This window comes from Suncus etruscus, chromosome 9 (genome assembly GCF_024139225.1).
Source record: "Suncus etruscus isolate mSunEtr1 chromosome 9, mSunEtr1.pri.cur, whole genome shotgun sequence".
Taxonomy (NCBI): Eukaryota; Metazoa; Chordata; class Mammalia; order Eulipotyphla; family Soricidae; genus Suncus; species Suncus etruscus.
This window is the reverse complement of record NC_064856.1, coordinates 34,945,971-34,958,233: the sequence shown is the minus strand read 5'-3', so window position 1 is coordinate 34,958,233 and position 12,263 is coordinate 34,945,971. Positions and strand designations below refer to the sequence as shown.

Here is a 12,263-nt window from a genome sequence, read left to right as displayed (position 1 = left end):
AGAATCTTACCTCAAGAAAGACCTATTATCAGAGCCCTCCCCTACTCTCCCTAATTGTCCTATCCTCTCAGCCCTTCTTCTACCCCTGTTCTGGGATTTCTGTCTATAGAACAAGCTTGCCAGGGGAGGGAATATTTATTAAAAACCAAAGCCTTAACAAAGTAGTAAATTGCAACTGGCTAGGAACTGTACATTTCCAGAGGAAAACATTTTATTTTGAAAATGCTAATTGTAGTCATTCTCTCTAAATGTAACATTGGGACAGTCACTTGCCTGGGCTGGGTTCCACATTCATGTGCTTTTTTACTGCTACAAAAACAGGCAGTTTTAGTGGTCTTTCCTTGAAACATTCTATTAATGATGATCACTGTCTAGACAGAGCCAGGGTCTTTGGTCAGGGTTTACAGAAAGTGGCTTTTGCTAAGTGCCCTCTGACCATAGGATTTTGTCCCTATCACCACTCAGTGGTGGCAGCACATTAGTGCTGAGCACAGAGGCTGTCTGGATTCTCCAAAAATGCACTCATGGCAAATATAAAATGTCTGCCTGTTTGATGCCTCTTCAGACAGTTTTTCAAGTTCAAGCTCAACCAAGTCATTACGAGTTTTACAAAAAGGCAGCACCAGATGTATGAAAAATAGGTAATGTAGGACCTATTAGAAATATAGAAAGTCTACAGCTTTACATTAAAAAGATGTAAGAAATAAGCCATGTGAAGAGACAGTGTGGCAGAACACAGTGGTGCTGATAATACTGATGGAAAACAATGCCCAGCAGGGGCTTCTCGGGCCCATATCACTGCCATGATTTGTCTAGGATTCCAGGGCCTGCAGAAGATCCTCCACCAGGGACACCCTTGCAGACAGAAACTAGCTGGTGGGTGACTGAGGTATATAGAGATGATGGGGAAGGGTGGGGGGCATGATCAAGTATAGGCCATTCTTTGAATTCTTTGGCCATGCCCCATCCCAAGCCCACAGTCCATCTGCAAAGTCTACCTGTGCAGATTGGCCTGCAGGTCAGTCACAGCAGGTCAAAGCAAATTCAAGAGGCACCAGCTTCTTCCTGTCCCAAGGATGCTTCTTTAGTTGCCACAGCGGGAGGCATTTTATTGGAGAGCAGCCCTGGGGCAAGTTCTCAATTAGCTTTGAGGCAAAGGTATGACTTTCACACCCTGGAGCTCTTTCCTCATCTAGACCTGTGATGAGGCCAGTGCCTGGTCCCTGACTTGGGGGCTTCCCAGGAGGCCCTTGTCTGGGCAGTGGGTGTGTGGAGCATGCGTCAGAAGCTCTCTACAAAGCTGCCCGGGAAAAGGCCTGTGCGACCAGTTCGCTGCAGGGTCCCCTTGTACCAGCCGTCTTCTCTCTTCTTGTGCACAAATACTATGTCCCCTTCCTTCAGCTCGATTTCTGCCTCGCTTTGGGGTGGGTAGGAGACCACCACGCGGTACCTGGAGGGAAAACAGCACAGTGAGTTCACTGACCCACAGGCCTGCAGGCCAGAGGCACATCTCTCCCCTTGGATGTAAACTTCTGAGTGATTTGGGGCTGCCTCCTTATCCTACCCTCTGGGACTATTGTCCAATTCTCCTGAAGTGCTGGTTCTAAGTACAGGCAAGCTGGCACCCTCAAATAATTGTCCTGTGTGCTGTGTGAAGGTGCTTTGAATAGTGCTGGTGGGTCTTTTTTTTGCAAATGCTTTCCAAATCACAAGACATTATGGTTTCAATGCCTCAGCTGGCTGCGTGAGAGCCGATTTTCATACTGAACCTGAGTTCATTCCTTTAGCCTCTCAATCTCTACAGTTACTATATCAAATCTGTGCAGAGGTGAGTGTGTTGGTGCCTTTGCTGCTGAATACTAGGGCTTCTTTATTTGCCACAGGGCTTGAGCCTAGCATACATCTCAGAGGCCCATCAGGAAGAGAGATCTGAGCTGGGAATATTCTGGGCCTGGGAAAAAGCCTGCTCTTTTGTCATATCCCAGAATACACAGCACAGGGTGACCAGGTAGTGCTTGGAGAGCAATACTTCTTCCTCAGTGCTTGAAGTATGTGGTGCCAGGGATTAAACCTGAGCCTCCTCTATGTAAAGTATTCAGGAGCTCAGCCTATTGAGCTTATCCCCATCCTTGTGTTTTCATTTACCCCCATCCTTGTGTTTGCATTTGTATCTTATATGCAAATGACGTGTGAATTATGTGTATGTGTGGTGTGTATTTCTATGAAATGTTTGGAGTAAGTGAACATGCATGGGGTGATGTATGTGGTCTTAATATAGTCAATCTCTGAGGGGAAAACTAGGAAAGCATTTCATGGTATCAGGTCTTACTACTCTTGGGTGGGAAATGCCAGGGATAGACTCATGATGGTAATTAACTCTGGCAGATCTGGAAGCATCTTCAGGGGTCTCAAACTCGTGACCCTCGGGCCGTTTGTGGCCCTCCGTACAACATTTTGTGGCCCTGCCTTAGAGGAATCTTTTTTTGTTTTGTTTTGTTTTAGTTGTTTGGGTCACACCCCCCAATGTTCAAGGCTTACTACTAACTTTGCACTCAAGGATCACCCTGACTTTGCCTCCTGTGGCCCCCAGATAAATTGAGTTTGAGATCCCTGAGTCTAGGTAAATCCTTGCATGCAAATCAAGACTATCTAAACTTCTTAGGGGCTGGATGATAAATGGGATAGTTGCTGGGCATGTACCCCTAAAATGTGGCAATTCAAAGCCCAGACTCAACCTGGTTCTCAGACTACTGCTCACTACTTATGCAAACTTATCCAAGTTATTTAATGCTTTATCACACCTCAGTCCACAGAGTAGGCACAATAAACTTCAAAGGGCTCCTAGAGAGTGTCAGTGAGGTGATATATAGAAGTCAGTTAGAAAACTATCAGTAAATGCTAAACTCAACAAAGCTCTAAATGGTATGGTCAGAACTAGATCAGTTGTTTTGTTTTGAAATGACCTTACACAGACACTTAATAAAGGCTAGATATTATTCTCCATGCAGCTATAAATATGTTTTACATTTTTACTATCAGAAGTTGCATACTTGCAGGTTTATATGTAAGGTCCCTCCTCTTGCCCTATTATAAATTCATTTAGACCGGGTGTTGACAGATGACATGGGGTTAATGGATGTGTCCTGAGATGGTTATATTTTTGAAGAGTTGAAAAATAAATCAAGTGAAAAAATTATTTTTGACACAAGGAAATAGTATAAAATCTAAATCTCTTAGTTCATACAGAGTTTCTTTGCCATATCACACTACTGTGCAGACTTGTTCATGACTGCTCTCTACTCAAAGACAGAATTCAGTAGCAAAGACTAGGCTCCTAGGACAGTGCATCTTGCAATGTCTGTCACTTTGCCTTTAATGGAGAGGTGTCTTGCTAACCTCTGGACTCTCCATAAGCCCTTATAGCTTAGTGCTGGGGTTAGCAGATGTGTAGGACTGTGTGGCTTTCTCAAGTGACAGGCAGGAGAGCAGATGGAAAGAATCCTAGTATTGTTTACTCTGGAAAACTGCACCCCTATGCATGATTTAATAGTGAAAATTCTAAGAGAAAGCACATACCTGTTGTAACACTTATTCATGTTTCTTTTCTACACAGTGCTTCAGAGTCCTCACTTGAGTTCTTAAAGGATAAGTAACTCACATACATCCACACATGGGAAATCATCTACCTCCAATTTTGCCTAACTGGAGGCCTCAGTGGATATGTCACCTAATTGGATCTAGTTTCCTGATCTGGAAACTGCTACACTCAACTATGAGATTGCTGATTTGGACTTAAAAACCAAGAGATACCAGCAATTTTGTATGGTTTAATCCAATATCTTGATTATACACCCCAGAAGTCAATGTTAGTATAATGTGAAAAACTCTAAGATATCAGAAAGCACTGAGTCAAGCTAGTGACATGGCTAGACACACAGGCACAGGGACACTGGGAAGGGTTGTAGGCCTCCAAGACTCAGTCAACTGCAGGCCACAGGCATATATGTTCTGTCACTACCACATTGTTTCAGTTTTTGTTTGTTTGTTTGTTTTTAGCAGTATTTTTTGTTTAACTGGAGCTCTTCCTCTTTCATCTATGTCCCCGTGTATTACATATTTTCAAACCCAAAGCTTCACTTCATTCTCTAACTTATGTTATCATAGACTCACCATCTAAGGTCAGGAAAAATGTGTTATTAATAGTATCCTCAGAGAATCTCCATTGTCCCCACTTTCCAGATGTAGCCCCAGACCTTAGGTCCATTCTCCTCCTCACCTTTCCCTGGGCAGTGGTTTGGGATCAGGGCAGATGGCAGCCATGGATAGAGGTGCTTGCCTGATAGGAGATGAAGAGAAATTCAGATCCAAGGAGCCAGCCTTTCTGTGCAGAGGTTCCAGCCCCATGGCTCCCTGCATCTCGCTTTCGATGGGACAAGATCCTGCTCTTCCATAAATGGATAGTGATGATATTTCTGGCCCTGCTGCACCTTGGAGAGAGACATCCACAGCCAGATGGGGGTCATGAATGGGAGAGATGGAAGGTGGGGAGCGTGATTTCTTCTTAGCTGATGCCCCAGCCAGTAGTTTCAATAGCCCACTCTTCTTCTCTTTCTGGAGAGACACACAAGATATAAACCAATGGGTTAATGTTTCTAAATGCCATTGCTATTTGTTAGGAAGGTAAAAGTTGATCCTACTTGGAAACTTTAAACATAATCCTTAAAGTTTGTTAAAAGACAAAATAAAAATCTAACAACTTTCCTAATTCCTATTTTACTTCTTTCCCCACACCTGGCAGAAATGTTATCAATAGATCCAGGAGTTCTGGAGCAAGACAGCAAGGGCATCCCTCAGAAGTGGTTGCTAGGAATTGGGGTGAGGTGGTCACTACAAGTCTCCTCTCACCATCACCATATCATACCCCAGATTTAAAACTTCATTTGTGGTGTCAGAATCTTTTAACTAAATTTAATTTCTTCTCATCCAGCAGTAGTTTGTTCTTCTCTATTAGGATGCTTAATTTAAAAATAGGATGAGTTTAATTCCCAGCCTTGGGCTATTTTGACACAAAGCTCATGTATCCCCAGTACAGCTTTATGTAATACAGCCTGAAGACTTTCTTTTGCACCAAATGATGGTACTACCCAGGAAATTGGAAGTGTGTCTTTTGTACATATATTATGCTATTGCATGTAGTCCTTATTAGAGTCATTTACAGGTCAGTGCAGAAGTAGTTGTCCCAGATTTGAGGAGAGAGACATCTCTCATACCCCAATTCCCCTGCTGGAACTATCTGATGAAAGTAGGTGGTGAGCCTACATTAAGAGAGAGCCATTATATTCTTCACTTAAAAGGGTATGAAAACTGCCAGGAAGGTCTGCTCTTAAAAACATAAGGTCTGTCTCAGGTGGCTCATTCGCACTCCTAGGACATGTTTGCACTGTTCCAAGCTCATACTTATTTTTAGCTATGGTAGACAGTCCCATTGCTCACTGAAAATGGCTCCCCATAGTTGGAAGCCTGACACAAGGTCTCCATCTGATGAACCTTCTCTGTTTCATCTTAGGCTGTGTAGGCTCAGCCATCTGGAGAAGTTGTTCCAATCCAAATGAGCACCTTGGTATCCCTGGCATGGCCTTTGGATAATTGGGACTAATTTTGATATCTACAATCTATTCTAAAATTTATGACTTTGTAAGTGAGCAGCTTATCCTCCAAATCGTGATTACATGGAAGCACAGTGGTTATTGCTACTGCTGTTTGGAGAAAATTTCAGGTGTGGAAAAAAAGAACTGTGGGGCTGGAGAGTTATTACATCAGTTAGCATAACCAGCACAGGCTTAATCCCCAGGTATCCAATAAGGCCATATATACATACAAATGTTATAGTATGTAAGTGATGTGTATGTGAAAAAGAAATTATGTACACACAATGTTAATTTTATAACAAAACTTGGACATTTCCATGACTTTACTGGATTTAGTTGTTTTCTAATTTTTATGGAAAGTTAGAAGATTTATAAGGATACAATAACAAATAGTGGCAATGTTCAGAGGTCTGAGATTAAAGCCACTGGATTGGTGATATACAACAAGATTAACTTTGAATGTAGGACTCAGCAGAGCTTCAGTTTCCCTTATTCCTTATCTGCCTGGTAGGGAAGTGAACCAAAGCATTGGCTCAACTTGAACATCTCTAAGAAAGCTGTGTTTGGGGAACATTTAAAAAATATTTTTATTTAAAACAAAAATTCACACAGTTCATAATTCAGTTACTGATAGTTGAATTTTAAGCATTTAATATTTCAACATCAATTTCACCCCCAAGGTCAACTTCTCTGTATTAGTGTTCCCATACTCTATTCCTACCCAAATCCCTGCCCCACTTGTCACCTCAACAGGAATTCACTGATGTGCGTTATATATAGATTCAACCCAGGTGTCCAACAATAGCTGAATGTATTTTGAAAATGTGGCATATAGTCACAATGGCATATTTATGCAGCTGTAAGGAACAATGAAATAAACTAATTTGCCATAACCTTTTTGGAACTCAAATATGTTGTGTTGAGTGAAGTAAGTCAGAAGAAAACAAACACAGGATGATATTATTTTTATGTGGTATATAGATTAATTGGATGAGGGAATGCAATGCTATGTACTTAAGGGTGAATGCTAGATCACCCTTGACTGTAGTTTAAAGAAGAGTAAGATAAAGGAAAGAAATAAACAGTGGAAGAAATAAGATAATAAATGGAAGTAATAGTGATCAGTCTTGTATTTTGCTATAATTATGAGGGGAGAATGGTATAACAATATATTCAAAACAGCACTGAAAACATAAGATTTTTTTTAAAGGAGACATTTTTTAAAGGAACATTTTTTTTTTAAAGAGAGCTGAAGTAATCTAACCACCAGGGGGTGTCAAAAGCTAATTTAGAGACTGGTCTCACTTGAAGGCTCTGGAGAGCCTCATTTAGAAAAGCTGGCTGTAAAATGCACACCCACCTTCACAGTGCAACTTGTTTGTAACCATGGTGCTTAAATTAAAAGAATAGTAAAAAAAAAAAAAAAAAGAGATTGAGAACCTAAAATGAAAAAGGAGTTGGCTGCTGGAAGAGTGCCTGACTGATGAGGACAGTTTACAATCCTGATACAATGAAGGGCAGAGCATGCGTGGTGGTATGCCACTGCACAGGATGAGGTATAATTGCCAATGGCTTCTCCTTTCATCTGTTCACAAAATCCCACACCCACATCCCAGCCTCTACTACCTTCCAGCATAATCTTCAATCTACCTTTCCCTGTACACCTCCTGTTCTTCCCTGACTACAAAGAAGGGCTAGGTTACATTACATTCTCTCCTAGGATCTTCTGAAAATCAGGAGCATTGGGGCAGTTACTGTGTTTGTTTGGTCCCCTGCAATATCATCAGGGCAGCATACTGTATCTAGAACACAGCAGCAATCAGTAAGTCAAGTGTGCTTAGCCAGCATGAGCACTTTGTGGTCCCCTCTGGAGTTCCTGTGCGCCTCATCAGCAGAGAGCAGATTCAACCAACAAATAAATACAGGGCACCACCATAGCCCAGAAGATCTTGGCACAGGCCCATTTTCGGGGTGGGGAGGGTAATTCCATGACAGACAGCAGGTAAACCTACCTATCTTCAGAGCACAGAGTTGAGCTCTGCTTTGGATATTTGAAAATGTGATAGATAATTTCCCTACCTCAGTTCTTGGTAATTAAATGTAATAGCTCATTTCCTTTAGCTTGGCAAACACTGATATGAATAGAAAATTCTCTTCAATATGTTTCTTGTAAATAACAGAATTCTGGTAATGCCCAGAATGTCTCTGATTACAAACTGCTGTGGAATTTGGTGGTACATGTGCATGGGAAAATTCGCTGTAATATAAAACAACAATGTTAGTTGTAGTCTCTCCCAAAGCCAGTGTCATATTCTTCAATGAAGGTATGAATATACTCACCAGAAATAATGAGATTATTACAGAAAGGCTCTGTGACTTATTTTAGGACTATCTATGGATATTCTGGGGTTGACGCAAGGAATGATAAAGGCTGAAAGTGTATTTTAAGAATTTGTGGAGATTTCTCTGGGGATCAGGACTAAATTAGAAATATTATGTATCTGATGGGATGTGGAGAATTTGTGAACTGGTTTATGTTTTGGGGTCACCAACCTCCTATACATCCTTTTGGCCAGAAATCTGTAGTCTTTGTCTCGGGCTCATTTTCTCTTTTCTACAAATGGCCTATTTTCCACCTCACTGAATCTCTGCATATCCAGAACCAGACATTTCTGCCTTTCTTGCTACCCCAGTCAGAACGGTGGGAATTCCTCACCTCAGGGGATGTATTTATGCTCTGCAGAGGAAGATCACTCATCTCTGTTCCTTTTCTCTCAAATGAGGGACAGGACTATAGCTATCCAGGGGTTCAGTCCTTGCTCTATGTGCTTCTATGATCCTCTATGATCTCATCCACTTCTATGATCTCACTTCCTTTCCTGTTATGGATGGCAAAATGCCATATAGGAACATAAGAATAGTCTGAAACAGTGTCAATGCCAAGCACTAGGAGTTGTGATGATGTCAAACATATAAAGTCTTGTTGAACTAATGTATCAAAGAAAACTTTATTGTGTTCTGTAATGTATTTAGCTATTTAAAAAATGTTGCAAAGTCACTAAGATCTATTTAATTCCCCATACTTTTTTGTTAAATTATGAAAATCGACTTTATTATCATAGTTAACTCTCACATATGGACCCAGGTGAAGAGGAGATGGTCTTAGTTCTCTAACTCTGGGTATAAAGAATCAACCAAGAAATTTGGCAAAATGTAAATTTTGCACAACCCCTTCAAAGTTTCTGACTCAGTAGGTCTGAAATGGAACTAAAAGAAGTGAATATGGCACAGAATCCAGGATGTGATCAAATAGAAGCTAATGACAATCTATGAGAAATAAGTGATTTCAGAAAACTAAGACAATGATGCAAATCTAGAAGAAGATATCAAGTGGGAAGATAAACAAAGGAGTAAACTTGCTAAATATCATAACTAAGTGCTACAGACTAGACCACTCAGGGACTTTAAGATTGTGCTTTTGTATTGGCACAGTCTGGCTGCTACCTCTCATCAGTGGTTTAGAGCTGCCTCCCTGGTTACACTTCTAGGAATTAGGGCTGAGAGACAAACAGGAATTCAGCAAGCAATGTAGGCCAGACCAGGCCTGGCATGAGCAAAGCTCCAGACAAAAGGCATGAGCAAGGCTGCAGGAAGAGTCATTGGCAAGGCTGTAGGCAAAAGCTGAGGCCAGACTGAACTCTAGCTCTCAAGATATAGTCCTGAATTCTGACTCCTAAAATTCACCTCTGTTGGTTTGCAAGTCTCCTCAAGAGCTAAAATAAAAAAAATCAAATTAGAGAACTTATCAATCACATTAAGAAAAAACTCTTGTACATATAAGTACACACACCTCTAGACACACTCTGAAATAAAGTAATGTCCTACTCTAAAATAATTGCAACTTGTTTAAAATTAGAAAGAGCTGTTTCATGCTATCAATTTTTATAGAAAACTGTAAAAATCATATTAATGACAAAATAGTAATTTTCTTATTGTATTAGAGATATTAGTATAAAAATCTGGCATAAGGCAATATAAATTTAAAGCTTAAATTAAGAAGCATTGCAGTTGAAAGTCAATTAGAAATTATGGAAAATTGTTCCTGATATTATAAGGGAATAGAATTTAATTTACAAAATGTGACATTATAACTTTCCAGAAAACAATTCACTTCATTACACTGAAAGAAACCTGTAGATGAGACATACCAATGCTATGCTTTTCTTGGGATGTCTCCCTTACTCAGCTGTTAAAGAACATGGCTGCAGCAGCATATAATACAGATTTACCCTCTACTATTTGTTTATGGCAATATTTAAAATGATTGATTAGGCACATTCAGCCATATGAAGACATGATGTGAATTTGCAGGACATGATGTGAGTAGCCTGGATTTGTCAATCTAGGAAAACTTCAATCTGCAACAGTTGCAAGGCCAACATAAGAGCATGGTGTGAACTACAGTCTAGAATTTCCATACTCTGGAAAAAATTTACATGTGAATGAAGGCATGCTGTTCTCAGTGTTAGTCTAACATTTTCACTCTGCTGGATGCATAAAACGATACTGGCATGAATAGAGACCTGTGAAAGAGAGGTCACATAGGTTCATATCAATGAGCTGGCACTTCCATGCAGTGAGGAAAGAGACATTTCTCCAGATTTATACCACAGGCCTCACAGGTAGCAGATAAAATCAGGGTTGTTGTGATAGTATTTTAATTTTGTCAGACACTTTATCGTGCAAAGAGTTTTTCTTATTTTTAAAAGAAACATCCCAATGAGAAATAATTTAATCTGTTGATAACTACAATGGTATTTATTTAATAAATGAGAAAGGTTTTTATGATTTGCTTATAGTAAAGGAAGAATATAGAATGTGGGCAACTTGCATAGTCTAGAGAGTCAGGGTGATCTGGATACAATGAGAAATATGCAGGGTGATTTAAATGGGAGAAGGTGGTGGTGCTTAGAGACATGAGAGGCAGGCACATAGCCATGGTCCTAAAAGACACACCAATGAGCCTTAAGTCCCCTTGGTAGAATGAAGAAGAGTTGTGAGGAGTGCTGGAGGCAATGTGGAGGCCATAGAGGGGAGAAGTGAGGAGGAGTTAGGAGCTTAGAGGAGGCCATCAGGATGCAGCATGGGCTTACAGCAGTGATTCTGTTGGAGTGGAGTCAGCTCATGACATCACAGGAATATAAATGGGAGGCACAACCAGTCTCTGTCAGTTGAACAAGAGGGAATCATGTGCCCTGAACTGTATGACTGAGAGACAGTTACAGAACCTGTTCATGTCTGCATGGCTATATGTCCTTTTTGTTTCCAGTTTTAATTTCATACCATGCCTTAGTGAATTCTCATCTGTGAGGAACATGTGGAATGACATCAATATTTTTGCAGACATAATACTCAATATAAAGAAGCAAACTTTTTTTAGCGTGGGATGGTCAAATGTTAATCAACTGCTCTTCAGGTAGGCAGGGAAATTATGTAACTAGTGCCATAGGCTACAGGAATCCAACAAGTCTATGAAAAGTTCAGTTGTGTAAAGAACACTGTTGAGAACCTGAGTCCCTAGAATCTGGCATGAATGAAAAACTAAAAATGAAAACCTGAGGTGAATAGAACTTCCTCATCCTCAACCGATGGGAATTTTGCAGTAAGAAACAGTCCTCAGAGTTTGAAAGAATCATTAAAAGTCATGCCCTGATGACATTTTGATGTGAGTAAAGGTACAACTGGGATTTTTTTTTTTCAGAAAAGTTTCTGTAAAAGTAGGTGAGAGATAATAAAAATAATATAAATATACAGCAATTATTTGGAATCTGGTTGGTATGATAAAGATGCTTGCAATATCATGCTGCCTTTCTTACTCTTCTAAAAAACTCCATGTGGCTGAAATTCCATCAAGCATCCTTCTGACAATGGAACTGTGCTGGGCACTGACAAGGAAACTATGGGTCCGGAAGAAAAAGTAGGAGTTGACTATCATTCCTTTTGAAGTCGAGCACAGGAATGACCATGTATGTGGTTTGTCTCAAAGGAAGCACACTCAGGAGCTGATCTGGTAAGAGTTTAAGTGGTGATCCAAGTTCATATACAGGAAATATTTATATGGAGGTTACAGGGGTCAGAGAGATGACTCTCTCAGTGGTAGATCACAGACATAGTATGTATGAGGCCCTAAGTTTGAACCTTTGTACTGTGTGATTCCCTGAACACCACTGAGGGTAGCACCAATAGTCTTCATAGACCACTAGTCATAGCAATGCTGCATGACTTGCCTGAGCACAGGCTGTTGGGCTTGCACTGCTGGGCAACAGGCTGCCCCTATGCAGCCATAACTCATCTCTGCTGGCAGTGGACACTTAAAAAAAAAGAGATGTAGAGCTACATAACAACAGCTTTTGGGACATATGGAACCAGGAAATGGTGTTGGTTTATTGCTTCTGAACAAGTAACTTATCTGCTGTAGACATTTCCTCAATGAAAATGAGCTATATAATTATATATATATATGTATATATATGTGTGTGTGTGTGTGTGTGTGTGTGTGTGTGTGTGTGTGTGTGTTTTGAAACTGTTTTCTGAAAACTCACTTGGAACTGCCCT

The 12,263-nt window shown here is 40.5% G+C and overlaps 1 protein-coding gene across 1 annotated transcript in view; it reads right to left on the bottom strand.

The window, feature by feature from the left end:
• Positions 1 to 1,127: 1,127 nt before the first annotated feature.
• The window catches only part of SH3RF3 (SH3 domain containing ring finger 3), a 351,630-nt gene continuing 340,494 nt past the window's right edge, over positions 1,128 to 12,263 (bottom strand). Inside the window, 2 exon segments of the mRNA XM_049781320.1 lie at positions 1,128 to 1,450; positions 4,277 to 4,611. Coding sequence (XP_049637277.1) covers positions 1,282 to 1,450; positions 4,277 to 4,611 — 504 coding nt within the window. The 3' untranslated portion in view covers positions 1,128 to 1,281.